Source organism: Oncorhynchus mykiss, chromosome 12, assembly GCF_057628025.1.
Source record: "Oncorhynchus mykiss isolate SJ-2025 chromosome 12, ASM5762802v1, whole genome shotgun sequence".
NCBI classification, from domain to species: Eukaryota; Metazoa; Chordata; class Actinopteri; order Salmoniformes; family Salmonidae; genus Oncorhynchus; species Oncorhynchus mykiss.
The window spans coordinates 19,759,784-19,783,791 of NC_143033.1; the positions used below are offsets into that span (position 1 = coordinate 19,759,784).

Genomic DNA, 24,008 nt, shown 5'->3' on the forward strand with positions numbered 1-24,008 from the left:
GGTAGTCTGCTGGTTTTAAAAAAATAGACTGAAGGCAATCGTTTTATAAAACAAATACATGTAAATTGTGCTAAAAGTAGTAATACTCACGTTAAAAGGTACATGAACTTCTCTTCAGCGACGAGACTCGCATCTATGGCCACAGACAAAAAACTTTCGTTCACTCTTTTGAGTACTCGAGAGAGGTCTACATTCAGATTTACAGACTCAAAATTCACCTCATCCCTCGCAGATCTGACACTTGCTCCGACATAATATCTATGAGATAGAATAGATATCACAAATGCCAAGATTAATATGCCTGACATGATAAGGCTAGACGGACACAGTTCAAATATTACATTACCGCAGTGTATTCACTATAAGACAATTGTAACCCAAATCTACTGATGCTCTCTATATTCCCTCACTATCCCAATAAATGCGTCTGTGTAAATCCATCAAAATCGATATGAGTAAATCCATCATCGTCATTAGCAAATTCGTATGCAGTTATGCTTAGACTCAATTGTTGAGAGAAAACTGAGTTTCCTGGTTCACAAAATACCTTGGTCTATGGAGGGTGATCAGTGTCAGTTTGAAAATGCGATGCTAAATAAGAATGTGAAAATGATAAATGCATTTGTTTTTCTTAACAGTGCGCATGATTCATGCCACAATGTAATTGCAATGTTAAAATAAAAATCTAAAATGCCTTATTGAAAATTCTATATTAGAATAGTAAACAGAAAATGAATGGCAAATTGTTATCGGTGCACTACACAGACATCACTGCGCCATTTCCTGTATGCAAAAATTCTAATTATCAGTGTGACAAAACAAGTAAGTATAATGTCCTTGTACCATCTAAATCTCTGTGAACTATATCTAACAATTTCACAACATATACCCAATATACACAAATGTAAAGTAAAGGAATGGAATTAAGAATATATAAATATTTGGACAAACAATGTCAGAGCGGCATAGACTAAGATACAGTAGAAACATATAGAATGCAGTATATCCATATGAGATGAGTAATGCACGAAATGTAAACATTATTTCCATTTATTAAAGTGGCCAATGATTTCAAGTCTCTGTATATAGGCAGCATCCTCTAGTGATGGCTATTTAAACAGTCTGATGGCCTTGAGATAGAAGCTGTTTTTCAGTCTCTTGGTCCCCGCTTTGATGCACCTGTACTGACCTCACCTTCTGGATGATAGCGGGGTGAACAGGCAGTGGCTCGGGTGGTTGTTGTCCTGATGATCTTTTTGGCCTTCCTGTGACATCGGGTGCTGTAGGTGTTCTGGAGGGCAGGTAGTTTGCCCCCGGTGATGCGTTGTGCAGACTTCACCACCCTCTGGAGAGCCTTGCGGTTGTGGGTGGTGCAATTGCCATACCAGGTGGTGATACAGCCCAGAAGGATGCTGTCAATTGTGCATCTGTAAAAGTTTGTGAGGGTTTTAGCTGACAAGCCACATTTCTTCAGCCTCCGGAGGTTGAAGAGGCACTGTTGCTCCTTCTTCACCACACTGTCTGTGTGGGTGGACCATTTCAGTTTGTCAGTGATGTGTACGCCGATGAACTTAACTTTCCACCTTCTCCACTGCTGTCCCATCGATGTGGATAGGGGGGTGCTCCCTCTGCTGTTTCCTGAAGTCCACGATCATCTCCTCTTGTTTTGTTGACGTTGAGTGAGAGGTTGTTTTTCTGGCACCACACTCCCAGAGCCCTCACCTCCTCTGTGTAGGCTGTCTCGTCGTTGTTGGTAATCAAGCCTACTACTGCTGTGTCGTCTGCAAACATCTACCGCTTCTTAGACTTGCTTTCAATGAGAATGACAGATCTATAACTCACATTTCTATGTGAATTTGGTCAGGTCTCCCAAAAAGTTACATACTGCAGCTTTAACCTCTTTCAGCTAGGGGGCACTATTTTTATGTTTGGAAACATAACGTTCCCAATGTAAACAGCCTATTTCTTAGGCCCATATGCTAGAATATGCATATAATTGACAGATTAGGATAGAAAACACTCTAAAGTTTCCAAAACGGTCAAAATATTGTCTGTGAGTATAACAGAACTGATATTGCAGGTGAAACCTGAGGAAAATCAAACCAGGAAGTGACTTCTATTTTGAAAGCTCCATATTCCATAGCCTGCCTTCGCTCCATTTAAAGGGATTTAAACCAGATTCCTTTTCCTATCGCTTCCTTAAGGTGTCAACAATCTTTAGACATTGTTTCAGGCTTTTATTTTGAAAAATGAGCAAGAAAGATAAGGTGTTCGCATGAGTTTTGCTTGCGCAACAGAGCTTGGGCAGCCATCGTCTCTCCCTCTCCTACTGAAAAGGACAGTGCCGGTTGATATATTATCGATTATATATTTTAAAAACAACCTGAGGATTGATTATAAAAAACCTTTGACATGTTTCTGTGGACATTACGGATACTATTTGGAATTTGTCTGCGTTGTCGTGACCGCTCGAGCCTTTGGATTTCTGAACATAACGCACCAAACAAACGGAGGTATTTTGGATATAAAAATTATATTTATGGAACAAAAGGAACATTTGTGTAACTGGGAGTCTCGTGAGTGAAAACATCCAAAGATCATCAAAGGTAAGCGATTAATTTTTATTGCTTTTCTGATTTTCGTGACCAAGCTACTTTGATGCTAGGTGTTCATAATGTTTTGTCTAGTGATCGATAAACTTACACACATGCTTGGATTGCTTTCGCTGTAAAGCATATTTTCAAAATCTGACACGACAGGTGGATTAACAAAATGCTAAGCTGTGTTTTGCAATATTGCACTTGTGATTTTATGAATATAAATATTTTTAGTAATATTATTTGAATGTGGCGCTCTGCAATTAAGCGGTTGTTGATGACAACAGATAAACTGTGATATAACTAAAGAGTTAATCAGGGTGATTTTTCCACAAATAGACAGGTAAAACACATTATGTTTTAATACACTCTGATAAACAATATGTTACACCAAACAATATTAAAACACAAGGCCAAATAAAAGTCATGTTTACTAAATAAATCCACCCCAGCAACATATTTACAAATAGATCAAGAGGCATCATTAACAAGTCATCCACCTCCTCCTGAAGTGCATCAGCTTTCTCATTCAACAGCATCTGAAACAAAGGAAGACCTCAAAAAAGGACAATGATCATAGAGTAAATGCTCGTCACGTCTCATCACAATCCCTTTTTCTACGATATTCAATGTTTTTATTTATTCTATATGGATTTAGGACGTAAACAGCGCAATTGTGTGTGTGTGTGTGTGTGTGTGTGTGTGTGTGTGTGTGTTTGTGTGTGTGTGTGTGTGTGTGTGTGTGTGTGTGTGTGTAAGCATTTGACAACAGTCATACTTTTGCAGAAGCAACAATCTGATTGGCTTGTTTCTTGAAGAGGTTCTCCAAAGTCTTGACAAGAACGTTTGGGTCAGCGTTGGCCAGGTCAGCCAGTGTCTTATATCCAGCGTTGTACAGTTGCTTGGCTCTTCCCTGTCAAAAGCAGATAAAGGGTTACAGCATGCAAAAATACTTCTGGAACAATGCCTGCATACCTTGACTAGGACAATTGCTCTTATAACTGGATACCTAAGATGTGGATATGTTTTTTGGGGCGTTTTGTTGACAGGTAAGTAGGACATTGTCACCATTTTGAGGATGATATAATGGCAATAAAATGAATAGAGATTTTTTTAACGTCTGACCTCCATGACTCCCGCTACCTCCATGAAAGGGAGGAGCTCGGCCTGGACACAGTAGGTCAGCCTGCGAGCCAGCTCAGTCAGGAGAGCGTTGAAGGGCCAGAACTCCTCCAGCTCCTGATAACAGAGAGAGGACACAGTGAGATCAGTGGGGTCAAAATGGAAGACAAAGAGCTATTCTTAGTACTAAGAAGTGTTTGCAGTAACCCCAAGCCCTGTTAAACTGAGGTGAAATCTCAATGTTCTTATGATGATCATGCATATGATATGGATCCATTTTCAGAGTGCCTCTATGAAACACTGACATGAGGGACAAAGATAGTTATATTTAGCTTGCCTGGTCCCCAATGACATACTCACTGAGTATACCAAACATCAGAATGGCGCCGGAGGGCATGGCTGCCGTTTTACAGGCTCCTAACCAATTGTGCCATTTTGCATGTTTTTTCGTAACTTATTTTGTACATAAATGTTTCTGCCACCGTCTCTTATGACCAATTCTTATGACCAAAAAGAGCTACTCGCATCGAACTGGAGAAAGATTTTTTCTTTAATAAGTCAGAAGCGAAGGATTTACTGCTGATACCAGACCAGGCCCAAATTTGTTATTCGCAAGAAGAAGAGACGCCGATACAGGGGACACAGATCCGGGTGCCTTGTGAGAATTTGGCGGCAAGTGGGTAACCCGCCTCTACCACCCGTCCTATTTGCCACCGTGCAAATACTGGAGAATAAACTGGACCTTTCAAGACTATCCTACCAACAGGACATTAAAAATGAATATCTTATGTTTCACCGAGTTGTGGCTGAATGACGACATGGATAATATACAGTTGGATGGGTTTTCTGTGCATCGGCAAGACAAAACAGCTACTTCTGGTAAGACAAGGGGTGGTGGTCTGTCTATTTGTCAATAACAGCTGGTGCGCAAAATCTTATATTAAAAGAAGTCTCAAAGTTTTGCTTGCCTGCGGTATGAGTATCTCATGATAAGCTGTAGACCACACTAAATACCAAGAGAGTTTTCATCTATATTTTTTCGTAGCTGTCCATTTACCATCACAAACCAATGCTGGCACTAAGACCGCACTCAACAAGATGCAAGCACTCCGACGAACCATCAAATAGGCAAAGCGTCAATACAGGACTAAGATTGAATCCTACAACACAGAGTCAGACGCTCATCGGATGTGGCATTCAAATGATGTCAATTACCCTATCAGAAGCTTCTAACGCCATGACATACTTTTCTGGAATTTTCCAAGTTGTTTAAAGGCATAGTCAACATAGTGTATGTAAACTTCTGACCACTGGAATTGTGATAGTGTGATACGTGAAATAATCTGTCTGTTAACAATTGTTGGAAAAACCACCCCCAGGTGGTAAGGGTAGGCAACCATGTGCCACGCTGATCCTCAACACAGGGGCCCCTCAGCGGTGCGTGCTTAGTTCTCTCCTGTAATCCCTGATCACCCACGACTGCATGGCCAGGCATGATACCAACACCATCATTAAGTTTACAGTGGTAGGCCTGATCACCACTACGATGACACAGCCTATAGGGAGGAGGTCAGAGACCTGGGAGTGTGGTGCCAAGACAACAACCTCTCCCTCAACGTGATCAAGACAAAGGAGATGATCGTGGACTACAGGAAAGAGAGGCCAAAGCACGCCCCCATTTCATTGACGAGGATGTAGTGGAGCAGATCAAGAGCTTCAAGTTCCAAGTTGTCCACATCAACAAACTATCATGGTCCAAAACACACCAAGACAGTCGTGAAGAGGGCACAACAACACCTATTCCCCCTCAGGAAACTGAAAAGATTTGGCATGGGTCCTCAGATTCTCAAAAATTTCTACAGCTGCACCATCGAGAGCATCCTGACTGGTTGCATCACTGCCTGGTATGGCAACTCCTTGGCATCTGACTGAACGGCGCTACAGAGGGTAGTGCGTATTGCCCAGTACATCACTGGGGCCAAGCTTCCTGCCATCCAGGACCTCTATACCAGGCGGTGTCAGAGAAAGGCCCTAAAAATGTCAAAGACTCCAGCCGTTCTAGTCATAGACTGTTCTCTCTGCTACAGCACGGCACCGGTGCCGGAGCACCAAGTCTAGGTCTAAAACAGCTTCTACCCCCAAGACATAAGACTGCTGAACAGCTAATCAAATGGCTACCTGGACAATTTGCATTGACCCCCTTTTTTAACACTGCTGCTACTCACTGTTTATTATCTATGCATAGTCACTTTACCCCTACATACATGTACATATTACATTGACTAACCTGTACTCTCACACATTGACTCAGTACCGGTACACCCTGTACATACAGTGGCTTGCGAAAGTATTCACCCTCCTTGGCATTTTTCCTATTTTGTTGCCTTACAACCTGGTATTAAAATGTATTTTTTTGGGGGGGGGGGTTGTATCATTTGATTTACACAACATGCCTACCACTTTGAAGATGCAAAATATTTTGTGAAGCAAACAAGAAATAAGACAACAAAAAATAACTTGAGCGTGTATAACTATTCACCCCCCAAAGTCAATATTTTGTAGAGCTCCCTTTTGCAGCAATTACAGCTGCATGTCTCTATAAGCTTGGCACATCTAGCCACTGGGATTTTTGCACATTCTTCAAGGCAAAAGTGCTCCAGCTCCTTCAAGTTGGATGAGTTCCGCTAGCAATCTTTGAGTCCTACCACAGATTCTCAACTGGATTGAGGTCTGGGCTTTGACTAGGCCATTCCAAGCCATTAAAATGTTTCCCCTTAATGTAATCCAAGAAACTGAAGATCTCGTACAACGCTGTGTACTACTCCCTTCACAGAACAACGCACACTGGCTATAACCAGAATAGAAAGAGCAGTGGGAGGCCCCGGTGCACAACTGAGCAAGAGGACAAGTACATTAGAGTGTCTAGTTTGAGAAACAGACGCCTCAAGTCCTCAACTGGCAGCTTCATTAAATAGTACCTGCAAAACACCCGTCTCAACATCAACAGTGAAGAGGCGACTCCGGGATGCTTTTTTTATGTTGTGCAACGTGGCCTCCCACTCCTCTTTCTATTCTGGTTAGAGCCAGTTTGCTCTGTTCTGTGAAGGGAGTAGTACACAGCGTTGTACAAGATAAAACGTTTCTTGCCAATTTCTCACATGGAATAGCCTTAATTTCTAAGAACAAGAATAGACTGACGAGTTTCAGAAGAAAGTCCTTTGTTTCTGGCCATTTTGAGCTTGTAATCGAACCCACAAATGCTGACTCTCCAGATACTCAACTAGTCTAAACAAGGCCAGTTTTATTTCTTCTTTAAATCAGAACAACAGTTTTAAGCTGTGCTCATAATTGCAAAAGGGTTTTCTAATGATCAATTAGCCTTTTTAAATGATAAACTTGGATTAGCTAACACAACGTGCCATTGGAACACAGGAGTGATGGTTGCTGATAAATGGTCTCTGTACACCTATGTATTCCATTTAAAACAAATATACAGTATATATACAGTGGGGCAAAAAAGTATTTAGTCAGCCACCAATTGTGCAAGTTCTCCCACTTAAAAAGATGAGGCCTGTAATTTTCATCATAGGTACACTTCAACTATGACAGACAAAATGAGAAAAAAAAATCCAGAAAATGACATTGTAGGATTTTTAATGAATTTTATGTTAGAAACACATACCTATTGTAATGAATTAGAGTTGGATCCGTTTAGATTTGTCTAATGCTTTACTAGTAAACATGCGTTTATTTAACGGATTAGCCCATCAGAGACGAGTAAATATATAAATCTAACTTCAAATTGAGTCCAGTGGAGTAAATAGACTGTATTTATTCCGACCTATTGACAGTGATACAATTAGTTTAGTTGCAGTACCATATTTTTATATTTTAGATTCATTATATTTCTTATAAGGAAATATTAAGATGTGTTATATGGAAATTTAACAAACTATCACTTTGAAATCCATAAATTTTGTGAGGAACTACTGATCAGGATGTGACGTCAATGTTGTTTTTAACACAGCAGGTTAAAAATGCTAGCTGTCCGATCTTTATAATGAAACATTTCACGGCTTGAAGGCAAATATAAGAATGCAGTTTTATTATTGTGTATACAATTCATTGCTAGGGACAAAAGCACAATCATACTGACGTTTGTAATGATTAAGATAACCTAGTATTAGCTAGCCAAATGGCTAACCTCTAACTGTAGCTATGCCATCCATTGCTAGCTAACGTTAACTAGCCACGTGTCCTATAAACTAGCTAACTATCTACCCGTTTACTTACAGCTGCATTGGGGTCGGACATCATTCCTGTGTAGATTAAGAAACCACAGAGCCAGTGCTGTAATATTTGGGATAATGAGACATTTCGGAGTACAAAGCATTTGTCATCCCTGGATTGATGTACATTTCCCAAACCATATATTTTGCCAGTTCCGCGGTGTCTTAATCTACACAGGAATGCCGTCTGACCCTATGTAAGCAAACGGGTCGGATCTGCTGGCTAATATACTAGCTAGCTGGCCAGAGTAAACTCTATTTGATGTAAGCTAATGTCTTCTTTACTCTTATCGCATAACAATGTCTCAGAAGTATCCCAGGCTCGTCTAATGTAGTCCAGAAGAACGATGAAATTGTAAACGATTTCATCTGCATATGTAACGTTACTATTAGCTAGCTATCCATCTAGGAAGAGTGCACAAAGAAAAACTATATGGATGGAATAATTGGGTTTCGGATGACGTTTGAAAATGCAAATTTAATTAGATTCTTATGTACTCTTAGTGCTCAAGGTGTGACATTCCACATGACGAACATTACTAAAGTTTTAAACAGGATTTGAAGCTGTCTCATTTGTTTACAACGTCTATGGCAACTACATTGTTGGATGGATTCACATAACTTCATGTACATTTTTATCTCCCCAACCATTATGGATGGAGAATCCATATGAACAACCACAGAAGGGCTACATTCTGTGACATCACAGTGGACTTCAAGAATGTTCATGTCTGTCAGACTACAGTACATAATAAATACCATACTGATGAGCAGAGATGCAATTGAGCAATGTTTCATTACAAAATGCATATAATCCAAACTTCTTTCCAATAGCTGCTATCCCTGTATATAAACCCCCAAACAGGAAGAATTTACAGTAGGCATGTAACATGTGAGAACTTGGTCAGATAAAGCTAAACATGTTCATATCACATCACCAGAGGCTGTCATGTCATTTTAACAAGGCGTTATTCCTTTCCAGGAATGTGGTAAGAAACAGAGGGAGATTTCCAAAGCCATAAAGAAAGCTATGGGTAAATCATCAAATCACTCACTTTATTATTGACTCATTGACTGGTCTTGGGACAGAATATCATATGATCCAATACTCTTGGGTCAGCAGCATTAAGCCTTGAGGTTGCTCTGTGATAGTTTCTCTTTGCAAATGCACCAGCACTACTTACTAGAGGGTACTGATGACATTGTGCGCTACAGACCTATAGCTCAAAATGACCATGTTTTGATCGTTTAGGCCTTTCTATAATAAATACTCATAATATTTTCCTCCGCAGGATTCATGTCTGGACCCACATTATGAAAGATACAAACACCTTCGTCAACCAGCACTTGGAGTAACTGTGTCAGCCTGTATTGGGGAACTAGTGTAGCATATATACTGTAATAATTGTATTAAAATAATTCTTAATGTAGAATATTGCTTGTTAATCTAGTCTGAGCTGCTATGCTTGGGTTGAGCCATGATACCAATAATCGTAACTCACTACATGTGAAAATAATTTTATGTAATTATGTACAAGTTCAATAACAGCTTGAATATAAAAAAAATGTTGATAAACTAAAGTTATTATAATCAATAACTTGGACAGTCACTTCTAAATAAAACATGTTGCCCCTAAAAATAAGCTAATTGAAGGCATCCCTGCAAACATCAAGTTTCAGTTATTGATGGAGGACTGTTACAGGGGAATGTCACAGAATTTCCTATAATCCATACACAGTGACATTTAATGCAAAGTGACTATTCTTGAGCGGTCCATATGGTCCTCAGAAGACGGGGGAATTGGACACATCTAAATCATTTCCGTTCTGATTGGCTGGGATCAAATCCTCCTCGGTCTCGGACCCACTGACTGACAAAGACTCCTCAGTCTCCTCCAGCATGCCTTTCCTCCTCTTGGGCACCTCAGATGATTCACGAAGGGGACGTTTTCTCCAGGATGTACCTCCACCTCTCCCAAGCCTCCCCTTCCTGGCTTTAGGGAGTGTATGACTCAGGATCAAAGGCAGTGTTGTAGCAATGTCTATGCCATGGTCAGTGCTGCAGCAGAACTCAGGCAATGGAAACCCCTGGAAGTTTAGAGCCTGCGTTTGGAGTAGAGATGCCCCAGGAAATAGTGTTTTGATGACCTCACAGAGCAGCACATTCTCCTGGGGCTGTGCTGGGGTGGAGGCTCCATCTGCTGAGACTGGAAACACAAATGTAAATAAAATGTTTAATACACACAAGAGAATAAATCAAGACTGATTCATCAATAGAAACAAATGTTATACTTTCTCCCAGCTCTTGTTTCCTATCATTGACCATCCTTCTTAGATCAGAAACGTCTGCAAGCAGCTTCTCGACCAATCGTTCACTCTCCTCCACTTTCTTACATGCCATCTGTGAAAAGAAAAACAAATCCCAGGTGACACCATGTTTACCAAAGGTTGTACTGTACAGTCTTTTGTACGTGTTTTTACATTTCTCTTGCCATCAATTCAACTTACCTTCAGTTCACCCTGCAAGGAGTTGTTCATGTCATTAATCTCATCCACCTCATGCAGAGATCCATCGGAGGAGAAGAATTTAGATCTACACAGGGCAAAAAGTGTAAGACTAGTCATACAGGTACCAGACAAACACACATATTACATTTTTCAAAGTCAATAGTGCCCAGTGCTGAGGCCCAGTAGTAGTACCTGTGTTTCATAACAGCATGGTTGTAGTTGACTGATGAACAAGATGCAGAGAGTCTCCAGTAGTCCTGCTCTTCCAACAAACCCAGGTTGTTGACCAGGACAGGTACACTGCAATACTGACTAATAATACATTTAAAAAAATGGGATTTCTTGAAAGGTGCTTTAAATCCAAGGACTGTACAGCAAGAGTAAAAAAACAAGGATAAAACTACAGTATACAAGACATTAGGAATACCTGATGACTCCATTTTATTTAACTAGGCAAGTAATTTAAGAACAAATTCTTATTTACAAGGAAGGACAAAACCTCCCCAAACCCGGACGATGCTGGGCCAATTGTGTGCAGCCCTATGTAACTCCCCATCACGGACGGTTGTGACACAGCCTGGGAATGAACCAGGGTCTGTAGTGATGCCTCTAGCACTGTCTTAGACCGCTGTGCCACCCGGGAGGCCAGGTGAAGGCCATGATCCCTTATTGATGTCACTTGTTAAATCCACTTCTATCAGTGTAGATGAAGGGGAGGAGACGTGTTAAAGATAGATTTTTTTTAGCCTTGATACAATAGAGAAATGGATTGTGTATGTGTGCCATTCAGAGGGTGAATAGGCAAGACAAAAGATTGAAGTGCCTTTGAACAGGGTATGGTAGTTGGTGCCAGTCACACCAGTTTGAGTGTCAAGAACTGCAACACTGCTGGGTTTTCCACATAACAGTTTCCTGTGTGTATTAAGAATATTCCACCACCTAAAGGACATCCAGCCAACTATGTGAAGCATTGGAATCAACATGGGCCAGCAACCCTGTGGAACGCTTGACACCTTGTAGAGTCAATGCCCCGAGTAATTGAGGTTGTTCCGAGAGCAAAGGGGGTGCAACTCAATATTAGGAATATGTTCCAAATGTTTTGTACTCGGTGTAGAAATATATATATATATATATATATATATATATATATATATATATATATATATATATATATATATATATATATATATATATATATATATATATATATATATATATATATATATACACATATATACATATATATATACACACACATTTTTTTAACCGCTTAAGCTAGAGCTGACTAAGGGTTGAGCTAAGCAGAAAGCCATACTGAACATATCTGTTTTTAGTGAAGGCAGTGATAGACTACTCACAGTGCAACACAATTTGATTCAAAACAGTGTGAAGGCCATCAAAATGTGAATGTACTGACCTGCCATGTGATCTGAAAACTGCATACTCCAGTTTGTGAGTGGAGCCTGATGTTGTGATCTCACTGGGTGTCAGTAGCAGAAAGATCAGCTCGTGATTGGAGAGTGCTCTCTTCAGGTTCTCGTGGACTACTTGCTCTCTGAAGGTAATTTGTTGATCTGTGTTTCTCCGCTGTTTATACCAACCAATCACATTCTCCTGGATAGGAAAGTCAAATAGAAGAAAGAGGGTGAATAAAAGTGTGCTTTGTTGGCTATCAAACAAGATAGGAAAGAAATGAAAACAACTTGCCTAATGGCACAGGTTCCTTTACTCCCTGGACAGTTGCAATACCACCATCTGTGACATCAATATTACCATGCTATCTTCTTCCACTTACCTCCTTATAATTGGATAAAATGTGCCTTATTTCATCCTGGTTCACCTCCCCTATTCTATTATAGAAGCTAAGGGAGGAGGAGAAAAAAATAGATTTGTTTAAGTGACATGCTTCCAGAAATTATCTATGATAGTAAGTGATATACTGTTGAAATAGTTACACACACAGCTGAATCACAATTTTAAGAAACCTTTAGTCTCTGCAGTTTACCTATTGAGCTTGCGACATGATATGTGTTTCTGAATGTCTGGAACAGAAAGCAGGGTGAGACAACAGTCAGTACACACCAAGATTATATTATAAAATGTAAGTACACAGCTGATGACTCACTTATTGTATGCTCAAACTGTATGTTGTCGATTTGAGAGTCAGTGATGTTGCTTCGCTCTTCAGCTTTGGTCTCCCCGAGAATGAGACCTTCCTGCAAAATGTTATGAGGTAACGTTACATACATGTATACGGTCAGTTTAATAAAATAACTAGTATTTTAATGAGTAAGCTATTTGGTCAGACCTATCTGTTGTGGTGTTAGCCAACTGGCTAACGTAGCTAGTTAGCTAGCGATCTAGCCAACTACTTACCACATCAGAATCACTGTTCAAGTGCTGAAACATCAATGAACCAAGAACAAATCCGGAGACGCGAATATAAGAGTTTGAGTCCTCCATGCTTCTTTTTGTCAGAAAGACAACATCAATAGTGTTACCACACAAACATAAGGAGTAACCCAGACACGTCACAGGGGCTATAAAGCTGAAGCATCCGTTTAGAACGTTTTCTCACCACCAAATATGGTCGTGAGAGGAAGTTCAGTCGCGGGTAGTGGGAGAGGATGTGACTAGGTGAAACTGGACTGACATTCTGCTAATTTTATCATCGATGAAACATCTGATCTCCAATACATTGTTCTGTTCCCAAAACTACAATCTGTTACGAACACAGTGCACTAAGTTGAATACACTTGACGCTTTGCCAAAGTTTTAAAAAATGGCGTTGTTTAGAAGGAGTGCATTTGTCGAATTGCGTTAATGCACACGCCCTTTTCATTGCGAATACGCTCCCTAACTTAAATATATGCCAATAGGATCTCGCTAGCTCGTGCTTGGCTTTGCCCACCTCCTTGCTTGTTCTGCCCACTAATGCTTCATTTCCTCCCACTGTAAACGTCACAGGATAAACTATCTCGGGTTAGTTATAAATATATTTGGTGTTACGATTGCGTAAAAACAGCGCTACCTGCAATTGCAGACGCATCGCTTTTTCTGCGCAGCTGAATATGCACGAAAGCTGAACTTTTTCACACGCGATTCACACGCGATTCACACACGAATCAACAACCCTGGTCAACCCTACTGCCTCTAATCTGGCGGACTCACTAACACAAATGCTTAGTTTGTAAATTATGTTTAGGAGAGTGCCCCTGGCTATCCGTAAACATTTTTTTTTTTAAACAAGAAAAGTATGCCATCTGGTTTGCTTTATATCAGGAATTTGAAATGTATTTATACTTTTCCCTAAGTATATTTTAGCAATGACATTTACTTTTAATACTTAAGTATTGTAACGACCCTGGGTTTATAAGCGCCGAAATCGACCCTGCCGCATCTGCTCCCTGCTGTTTCATTACAGTATATTTAAAACCAAATACTTTTAGACTTTTACTCGAGTATTATTTTACTGGGTGACTTTCACTGTTACTTGAGTTATTTTCTATTAAGATATCTTTACTTTTACTCAATTATGAAAATGGGGTACTTTTTTCACCACTGAGAAGATGCATTGTATTGTAGAAATAGGCGCGGTTTATGACTTTGTGAATTTGGTAACTAGTGACGTCCTGGTTTTATTTTTACAGCAGATCTTGCGCACTGTCCTGTGGCTGACTACACTGTTGGGTTGCAACCTGCAACCACTACCGCTACAGCGAGGTACAGAAGAATGGAAAACTCGTTAAGACAACGAAGAGGTCTTCAGGTTACTATTTCTCTTTAATACATTTGGAAACATTTCATGTTCTGCAGTCTTCCTCGGATATGGTATGCCCAATAATGTAAGCTATTTCTAGTGCTTCTCTTCTCGGCTTGGCTGTATATTAGTTAGCTAGGCTATTTCGGTGTTCATATCCCGTTTCAGATCCTGTTTACCTAGCTAACTTTACATAGCTAACTACCTAGCTAGACCCAAGTCAAATATATGAATTCAGCCTCCTCTATTATAAAAACAAAATATAATGCTTATTTGGAATGAATAGCTAATAAACGTTATGTCTCTCTTCTGTAGATAACTTGAACCCTATGTGCCATACCAGTGGATGACAGATCTCTGTGAGGGAGGGATGGATGACCTGTGGAGTATAACGACTTTGTTGCTGCAGGTGTGGTTCTCCGTGACGATTGGGCTCATCATGATACCTGCTATGTTTGGCCTCTCCCTGGGGGTCACTTCGGTCTATATTCAGATTCTGGTCAAGATATTGGAGGTAACTGCTGGAAGTTCTGGAAGAACTCAAATTCAGAAATTTCAGGAATAGCTCACTATTTCTTATTTTATTCTGAAACATTTTATTGAAGCATAACCTCATATAGCATCTAATATAGCATCTATTATTCTTTTTCTGAACAGATGATTTATGAAAAGATAAATATTTTTTGTATAAATGCATTAATCGGATATTAATTGATTTATATTCACTACTATATGTAGGATATTGTGCTCTGTATACTGTATTCATGTTTCCCCCTGACCCCTTAGAACAGACTGACATAGTTAATGTTCAATGCGGGGAACGCGGGGCAGTTGGGCAAGATGCAGTATGTAGAAAGCATTGTGTGTGAGGTCAGCTGAAAATAACTCTGTTCTATGGGCAGTGGGCCACCCTGCGGATCCAGAGAGGACACAGGGATCGACCCACTCTGCCAGTGCCTGCTCCGCTACCCAATGGTGAGTGACATTACACTCACTACCCATCGATGAATGAGTTCATGCTGAGGTCTGGAGGGACCCTGTCTGTGTAACTTATTGTGGATGACTATCAAACTGTAGCCTATTCTTTATTTTCTTCATTAACTTTTGTGCTAAGCAATTATTTTCTATGGTTCCTATGCTGAATGATACCATTTGAATCAATACTCTTTAGTTTGTATTTGCCCCTAACTGAAATATGAATGCCCTGTGATAATTATTAGGCTAATTACATAGTAATAATACATTCAGTAAGTTGAGTTGAGTTCTGATGGTCTATAGGAGAAATATTTGAATTCAGCAGAACTGCATTTCAAACATCCCATTGGCATGTAGAGACCTTGGTTCTGTTCTTAGAGCATATTGTTCTGTAGTATGAGGAGTTGAATTCAGCTCTATCTGGAAGGAGTAGAGTAGACCCTGTACATGTGACTGTGTGTCAGTGTGGTGCCTTATGATTGGTCAGCTTATGATTGGTCAGCTCAGCTGATGTGGGGTTGCGGAGTGATCATCACGAGCTTCTATACCCACAATAACATAAATAAAGTCTGCCCATTTCTATAATTTGTCTTCTTAAAAGTATATTTTAAAGGTAACCTTAACCCTAACCTTAACCACACCGCTAACCTTACACCTAACCCTAACCTTAAATGAAGACCAAAAAGCATAAGTTTTACTTTGTGGCTATGGAATCTGACTTTGGGGATATGGAAGCTAGTGGAAACCGTGCGGAGTGGAGCAGCTGTGTCCCACTCTGATGATGCAATAGAGGATTGCATAACTTCAGGCAGAAAACGGACTCTCTATGTGTAGCTTAACCCTCAACCCATGCTGTGAAATACTGTATGCCCCCTTCATCTTCTCTTCCTGGAAATATACTGTACAACGTTTGAAAGACGTCACGTCACCGTCTTCAGTGGAGCTATGTTGAGTTAAATTTGATACTTATTAGACATGTATATCATATTCTATTTTGAACTGCCTTGAATATTCCAGAAGATTGGATTTATACTGGGGACTTTTTGTGGTGTCTCTAAGTTGTCTATCTGCAATCCTACCCTATGTTGTTGAATTAATACTCAATCATGTTTGTATCACAGAAACATTGGCATTCTAAATCAGGGTTGACAGGAAACTTAAAAAATGACATTTTTTTTTGTATGCAAGGACAAAAAGGTCAAGTCAATGCAATGTTATTATGCAATAAGATTTAGCAAACCATTCAGCAGCAGAGATGACAAAACCCACCATGCTTTTGTCTAAAACTCTTCTTCTGTGAATATAATACTAAAGCATATATTACTGTATAATCATGACACAAGCAAATTGTTAACCAGTAAGTTATTAGAAAAGTATTCATGTTTTACTGGAACTGGGTAAAATACAGTACATCAATGCTGAGTACAGAGAAAAGGAATGCAAGCTCAGTGCTCTCACTGGTACCTGGTACTGATAGGCTATGCCACAACAGTCTTCCCATCGCATTCCTCATCGGCATTTCCTTCTCTGGGATCTCTTTATACCAATAGAGGAAGAGCACAGATACAGGTAGATACAGTGCCTCAATTAGTAGGTGTATATTTTACTCTATACATACAATCCTTCTTATACATCCCCCACTCTACAGACTTTTCCATCATATTTAATGTCCTACATCTGAAAATCTCTGACTATGCTACCCACTCAGTGATTTATCTGTGCTGTTCCTCTCTTCTCTTCCCAGGACTCATCCAGAGGGAGGGTGGCTCTATGGAACAGGAGATGGGGGAGCTGCGTCGGTATCGTACCCAGTCCATATCGAGGGGAGAGTTTGCGCTGAGCGACTCATTCTACTTCTACAGAAAGGGCCTGGAGAGCATCGTGGATGACCAGGTCACTCAGCGCTTCTCCTCTGAGGAGCTGGTCTCCTGGAACCTCCTGACCCGCACCAACCACAACTTTCACTACATCAGCCTGCGCCTCACCATCATCTGGGGCCTGGGCGTGATCATACGTTACTGTGTCCTTTTCCCTCTCAGGTGGGTCTGACCACACCTCCCCTTAACTCTATCCATCTCAGACCAATCAATAGCCCATTTGTTCACTTCAGTTTCTGTCTACTGATGTGGATTTATTGGATAGAGTGCAATTATTACTACTAATATTATTATTATTAAACACAATTTGAATGTTATTTTATTTTTTACATTTGTTTTGTTCGTACTTCCAGGATAACCCTGGCAATCATAGGGATTAGCTGGCTGGTGATCGGGACAACTTTGGTGGGGTTTCTACCTAACAGGAGGTAACGATGTACACAACGAAGGTTTTAAAGAATGTTTTACAACGTTTATAAACTGTGGTGATAGGAACATTGATAGGAACATTCAATGTTCCTATCTCTTATAACAGCTAGCTAGCTCGAGAGTTGATATACGGCTTGAGAGAATAGAATTTCCCTGGCTGTTACTGTACTTTGCTCTTGTGTTCTAGAGTGAAGAACTGGCTCAGTGAGTTAGTCCATCTGATGTGCTATAGGATCTGTGCCAGAGGCCTCTCTGCCACCATCCAATACCACAACAAGTTAGTATACAGCCCAACCTACCTAAAATAAACATTTAGGAAGTAATATTAGTATCAATGTTTTCAATGTCATGATGTCATTGAAATAAATACTTATTTGTTACAGAAATAATAAACCACAAAAAGGAGGAATATGCGTAGCAAACCACACCTCACCTATTGACATTGTCATTTTGGCCAATGATGGATGCTACGCTATGGTGGGTAACATGAACATGGCTGTGTCAACATATCACTGATTTTTGATATTGTATACATCACTTTTGGTTCTCAGCAGACTAGAGTTGTCATGCTCACTGTGTCCGGGTTTATTCCCAGGTGGGTCAAAGTCACAGTGGGCTGATGGGGGTCATCCAGAGATCAATGGTGAGGTCCTGCCCCCATGTGTGGTTTGAGAGGTCGGAGATGAGAGACCGGCATGCTGTTACCAGTAGGTGAGACAGCAAGTAAATGGGAAAAGATGTCAGGAGATGCATTTAGTATGTCTTTTTCATCTATACATTTACTCAGTTGTCTTCTGTGAAGTGAATAAATTGCTTGCCAATGTCAATTTATTGCTTGTATAACGATATACATTACCATTACTGCCACTCAATCTCCTCATACATTGTATTGTTTTCATCGTGATTAGTTTTGTCCTGGTTATTGATCTCCCTCCCTCCATCCTCTTCTAGATTGAGGGCTCATGTTGCAGCGAAGCGCAATCTACCCATTTTGATTTTCCCAGAGGGTAAGTCTTTATACTTTATTGTAGTCTTTATACTTTATTGTAGACCTTATACTATGATTTTATTGTAGTCTTTATACTAGGACTTTATTGTAGTCTTTATATTAGGTGTCTCGTCCACCTTTATCTGCTGTCTGGAAGGTGTAGTTGGGGTCAATTCCATTTAATTTCAGTCAATCCATAAAGTCAACTCGTATACAATTTTTCTGATAAAATGTCAGTCTACTTCCTGAATTGACTTGAATTGAAATGCAATTGACTCCAATGCTCCTGGAAGTTTGTGGTTGTGGTGGTCTCGTGACCTTTTTATCTCCTGCAGGAACCTGCATCAACAACACATCAGTCATGATGTTCAAGAAGGGAAGCTTTGAGATTGGAGGGACAATATACCCAGTTGCAATCAAGGTACTCTCTGCAGTCTTCAGTAAATTGTCCATTGTCTGAAATGCCTCTCTTGTGTTCTAACCCTGGCTCTGTCATCAATCGGCAGTTACTGTATGACATTAAACATTGTTACATATTGACCTTCACTTGTTATGTGTTGACCTTGTCGGCTATTTTTTTATTTCATTTCCATGTAAAAGCCTTTTGATCAGTGGAGGCTGAGGGGAGAACAGCTCATAATATTGTCCGGAACGGAGCAAATGGAATGGCATCAAACACCTGGAAACCATTCCACTAATTCCGCTCCAGTCATTACCACGAGCCCGTTCTCCCCAATTAAGGTGCCACCAATCTCCTGTGCTTTTGATGAATATACGTTTGGATCTCCTTCCCTGTTAGTATGACCCACGCTTTGGAGATGCCTTCTGGAACAGTGCCAAGTACAACATGGTGAGCTACCTACTCAGAATGATGACCAGCTGGGCCATCGTGGTCAATGTGTGGTACCTGCCCCCAATGACCAGACAGGTAGGTTGTCACAGTCTATATACGGTATTACTGCTACTCCCTCCCATGATCAACTGGTCAGACCTTATGTTGTGTTTTATTCCCAAACCTTTATAGAGTGCACACTCCTCTTACCCCCAGGACGATAGACTCCTCTGTATATATATATTTTTTTAATGATATCCTTCTTCATTACCGCTTTGAATAGGAAGGGGAAGATGCTACCAAGTTTGCCAACCGAGTGAAGTCTGCTATTGCACATCAGGGAGGGCTGTTGGACATGGCATGGTAAGGAAACCCTCAGCAAACTTTATTTTTCACTGCTTTATTCTCACTAAAGATCCTTTAAAACATGTCATTCTGACATAATAGAGTTCTGTGATCAAAAGAAAATGTGCTGGGAACCATACTGTTCTATAATAATGTGTTACTAGTTAGAAGCTGGAGACTCTTACCTCCCTCACTAGCTTTAAGCACCAGCTGTCAGAGCAGCTCACAGATCACTGCACCTGTACATAGTTCATCTGTAAATAGCCCATCCAATCTACCTCATCCCCGTACTATATTTATTTATTTATCTTGCCTCTTTGCACCCCAGTATCTCAACTTGCACATTCATCCTCTACACATCCTACCAATCCAGTGTTTAATTGGTACATTGTAATTACTTCGGTACCATGGCCTATTTATTGCCTTACCTCTCTTATCCTACCTCATTTGCACATGCTGTATATATATTTTCCTAATGTATTATTGATTGTATGTTTGTTTATTCCATGTGTAACTCTGTGTTGTTGTATGTGTCGAGCTGCTTTGCTTTATCTTGGCCAGGTCGCAGTTGTAAATGAGAACTTGTTCTCAACTGGCCTACCTGGTTAAATAAAGGTGAAATAAAAAATAAATGAACAAGTAGGCCGCAGCTAAAGTCTGAATTGCAGTACACAGCACATGGAAGTAAACATATCTCGAGGTGCTTAAAAAGCAAAACAAACATCAATAAGAAAAACTGAATGACATGAGTATAGGTCTGGACTACAAAGTTCTGAGTAGGCTACTTCAATGTTCTGAGTAAGCTACTTCAATGTTCTGAGTAACTTACTTCAAGTTCTGGGTAAGCTACTTCAATGTTCTGAGTAGCGTACTTCAAGTTCTGGGTAGGCTACTTCAAACCTCCAACAGATGGAGTGACAGTCAATAGCACAAGGCTTGAACAGAGGGAGGTGCAGGTGGTCAACAGGGAGAGCTGAGCAGCCAAATCAGGTCGTCCGGGGGCAGGTACCTGAAGCTGGGTGTCTTGCCTTCTGCGTCTTCTCCGTGCTGTAGGACACTGCCGTTGGTTTTTTATCTTCCCATGCACTCACTCAGGATATAGTATACTCAACTTTGAAGGAATGCTCTTGAGCAATGAATTCCTCACTGCCAACTCAGCACTGCATTGTAGTCTTGGATCAAGGAGACCGTAGAAACATTCCAATGTAGGCCGACCAAATTCAAGTCAAAATAGCTGATTTTTAAAAGCTGTTTTGCTGTTCATTCTCGGGCAGGAAACAAGTAAGATGTAATTCAGACTAAATCTATACTCGTTTGGCTATTCAAAAACAAAAATTTAAAAAACATACATTTATGAAATATTTACTAAATATACAGGAGCTCTCTGCCAAGGCTGCCAAAAGGGCGCCATGGCAACTGTAGAACGTCTGACTCTCTCTCTACAGGGATGGGAGCTTGAAGAGAGACAAGGTGAAAGAAGAATTTAAAGAGCATCAACAGAAGATGTACAGCAGTATGGTTGTGGGAAAGAAAGCTAGAAACTCACAAGAGCCTCACACAGAGAGCACCAAGAGCTAATGAATGACATTGGAATTAACACTGGACAATCTCTGACAGTGGGCGATAACTTCAAAGTATTTTACATACTACAATGCATACGGACTGAAGTAATTCCAAATCATTGGCCTTTGTTATTGAATACACGGATTCATTATAATTGTGTGGTATCAGACTCTGATACGCAACATATAGTTTATCCGTTTTTAATGCATGAAATGCCTTTTTTTTAAAGAATTGTTTTATAGAAACTTAAACATATCAAACTTAACTGCAAGTAGTACTAATCTGTATGATATTAAATTATCTCTGATAATGTTACAGTAATACTACGTTTTCAGATTGCACTAAACTTAACATTATTCAAGAATGTGTTTACGTTGACACAGAATTTGTTCTGGTATTAGTATTCATTTGTGCAATTTTCTTTCTTATGTTACGATATGCTCCTTACAATGCAACTCCTTACCCTAAATAGCCCCCTACAATATACACTGAGTGTACAAAACATTAAGGACATCTGCTCTTTCCATGACATAGACTGACTGACCAGGTGAAAACTATGATCCCTTATTGATGTCACTTGTTAAATCCACTTCAATCTGTGTAGATGAAGGGGAGAAGACAGGTTAAAGAAGCATTTTTAATTCTTGAGACATGGATTGTGTGTGTGTGCCATTCAGAGGGTGAATGGGCAAGACAAAATATTGAAGTGCCTTTGAACAAGGTATGGTAGTAGGTGCCAGGCGCACCGGTTTGTGTCAAGAACTGTGACGCTGCTGGGTTTTTCAACAGTTTCCCGTGTGTATTAAGAATGATCCACCACCAAAAGGATATCCAGCCAACTTGACACATCTGTGGGAAGCATTGGAGTCAACATGGGCCAGCATCCCTGTGGAACGCTTTTGACATCCTGTAGAGTCCATGCACCGACAAATTGAGTCTGCTCTAAGGGCAAAGGGGTTGGGGTGGGGGACACAACTCAATATTAGGAAGGTACTCATAATGTTTGTTCACTCAGTGTATACTGTTCACCCATGGTCATGTTTGAAGGTGCTTTGATCAAAGTCCAAAACAAAGACTGGGGGTTTATTGTTAATTATTTACATCATTTAAATGTTATGAAATATAAAACCACTTGCCCTGCTCTAACCCTTAGCCACTTATGCAGATCTGAGAGGGTAGATGTATAGGTATAAAGAATATGGAAATGCCTATTTGACATGTACATGTTAGTCATTTAGCAGATGCTCTTATCCAGAGCGACTTACAGGAGCAGTTAAGGTTAAGTGCCTTGCTCAAGGGCACATCGACAGATTTTGCACATATTCGGCTCGGTTACTGGCCAAACGCTTTTAAACGCTGGGCTACCTGCTGCCTATAGAGGCTAATTAGAAGTTGTCTCTGGACCTATACTGAACAAAAATATAAACGCAACATGTAAAGTGTTTATACAACGTTTCATGAGCTGAAATAAAATATTCCAGAAATGTTCCATACACACATGAAGCTTATTTCTCTAAATTTTTGTGCACATATTTGTTTACATTCCCGTTAGTGAGCATTTCTGCTGACAGTTGTGGCATATCAAGAAGCTGATTAATCAGCATTATCATTATACAGGTGCACCTTGTGCTGGGGACAATAAAAGGCCACTCTAAAATGTGCTGTTTTGTCAACCAACACAATGCCACAGATGTATCAAGTTTTGAAGGAGCATGCAATTGGCACACCGACTGCAGGAATGTCCACCAGAGCTGTTGCCAGATAATGTAATGGTCATTTCTCTAACATAAGCCGTCTCTAATGTAATTTTAGAGAATTTGGCAGTACGTCCAACCGGCCTCAACCACAGACCACATATATGGAGTCTTGTGGGTAAGCGGTTTGCTGATGTCACGTTGTGAACAGAGTGCCCCATGGTGGCTGTGGGGTTATGGTATGGGTAGGCATAAGCTACAGACAATGAACACAATTGCATTTTATCAATGACAATTTGAATGCACAGTGATACCGTGACAAGATCCTAAGGCCCATTGCTGTGCCATTCATCTGCCACCATCACCTCATGTTTCAGCGTTGTAATGCACAGCCCCATGTCACAAGGATCTGTACACAATTCCTAGAAGCTGAAACCTTCCCAGGTCTTTCATTGCCTGCATACTCACCAGACATGTCACCCATTGAGCATGTTTGTGATGCTCTGGATCGACGCGTACGACAGCGTGTTCCAGTTCCTGCCAATATCCAGCAACTTCGCACCGCCATTGAAGAGGAATGGGACAACATTCCACAGGCCCCAATCAACAGCCTGATCAACTCAATGCAAGGAGATGTGTCGCGCTGCACTGACTGGTTTTCTCTTCCACACCCCTACTTTTTTTTAAAGATATCTGTGACCAACAGATGCATATCTATATTTTCCAGTCATATGAAATCCATAGATTAGTGCCTAATGAATTTATTTAAATTGACTGATTTCATTATATGAATTGTAACTCAGTGAAATTGTTGAAATTGTTGCATGTTACATTTGTAATTTTGTTCAGTAGTTTTCAAATTCTGCTTGTACTGTCGTAAATGAAACACTAGGAGTCAGTGTTTGCAAACAATTAACAATCATGTCGCCAACTTACTCGGTCAACGATCAGAAGGATCCACTCACACAAAAAGATCTCACTACCTTGACTAAATATCAACACCTCATTTACAATCCAAAAGTTTCAATA

The 24,008-nt window shown here is 40.3% G+C and overlaps 3 protein-coding genes and 1 long non-coding RNA gene across 8 annotated transcripts; 2 read left to right on the top strand and 2 right to left on the bottom strand.

Moving 5' to 3' along the window:
- Nucleotides 1-2,943: 2,943 nt before the first annotated feature.
- On the bottom strand, nt 2,944-8,422 carry LOC110537133 (helicase POLQ-like). 2 transcript variants are annotated; one of them, XM_090191952.1, is made up of 3 exons: nt 8,294-8,422; nt 3,723-3,836; nt 2,944-3,510 (listed from the first exon to the last, which is right to left on the bottom strand). In XM_090191952.1, the coding sequence occupies exons 1-3, from the start codon at nt 8,381-8,383 to the stop codon at nt 3,370-3,372; spliced, it is 345 nt and encodes a 114-aa protein (XP_090048078.1). In that variant the 5' UTR covers nt 8,384-8,422; the 3' UTR covers nt 2,944-3,369. The 2 variants fall into 2 exon arrangements, with proteins under 2 accessions (XP_090048078.1, XP_090048079.1); XM_090191953.1 differs by lacking the exon at nt 8,294-8,422 and adding an exon at nt 8,013-8,169.
- LOC149979094 (uncharacterized) lies at nt 7,957-10,255 on the top strand. Its single transcript, XR_016484923.1, has 3 exons — nt 7,957-8,272; nt 8,991-9,042; nt 9,301-10,255. It is a non-coding gene; the product is annotated as an uncharacterized LOC149979094 (long non-coding RNA).
- LOC110537132 (abraxas 1, BRCA1 A complex subunit) lies at nt 8,467-13,520 on the bottom strand. The gene is made up of 9 exons (XM_021622934.3): nt 12,893-13,520; nt 12,642-12,732; nt 12,522-12,558; nt 12,312-12,378; nt 11,934-12,130; nt 10,709-10,828; nt 10,517-10,601; nt 10,301-10,409; nt 8,467-10,215 (listed from the first exon to the last, which is right to left on the bottom strand). Exons 1-9 carry the CDS (start codon nt 12,977-12,979, stop codon nt 9,794-9,796), a joined length of 1,215 nt encoding a protein of 404 aa, XP_021478609.2. The 5' UTR covers nt 12,980-13,520; the 3' UTR covers nt 8,467-9,793.
- LOC110537131 (glycerol-3-phosphate acyltransferase 3) lies at nt 13,391-22,778 on the top strand. 4 transcript variants are annotated; one of them, XM_090191951.1, is made up of 14 exons: nt 13,391-13,498; nt 14,167-14,285; nt 14,592-14,790; nt 15,179-15,251; nt 16,996-17,290; nt 17,482-17,556; nt 17,745-17,834; nt 17,941-18,034; nt 18,153-18,268; nt 18,509-18,564; nt 18,881-18,966; nt 19,345-19,473; nt 19,661-19,740; nt 21,168-22,778. In XM_090191951.1, exons 3-14 carry the CDS (start codon nt 14,623-14,625, stop codon nt 21,298-21,300), a joined length of 1,395 nt encoding a protein of 464 aa, XP_090048077.1. In that variant the 5' UTR covers nt 13,391-13,498; nt 14,167-14,285; nt 14,592-14,622; the 3' UTR covers nt 21,301-22,778. The 4 variants fall into 4 exon arrangements, with proteins under 4 accessions (XP_090048077.1, XP_090048076.1, XP_036793013.2 ...); XM_090191950.1 differs by having other exon boundaries at nt 13,480-13,770; XM_036937118.2 differs by lacking the exon at nt 13,391-13,498 and adding an exon at nt 13,532-13,809.
- Nucleotides 22,779-24,008: the final 1,230 nt, after the last annotated feature.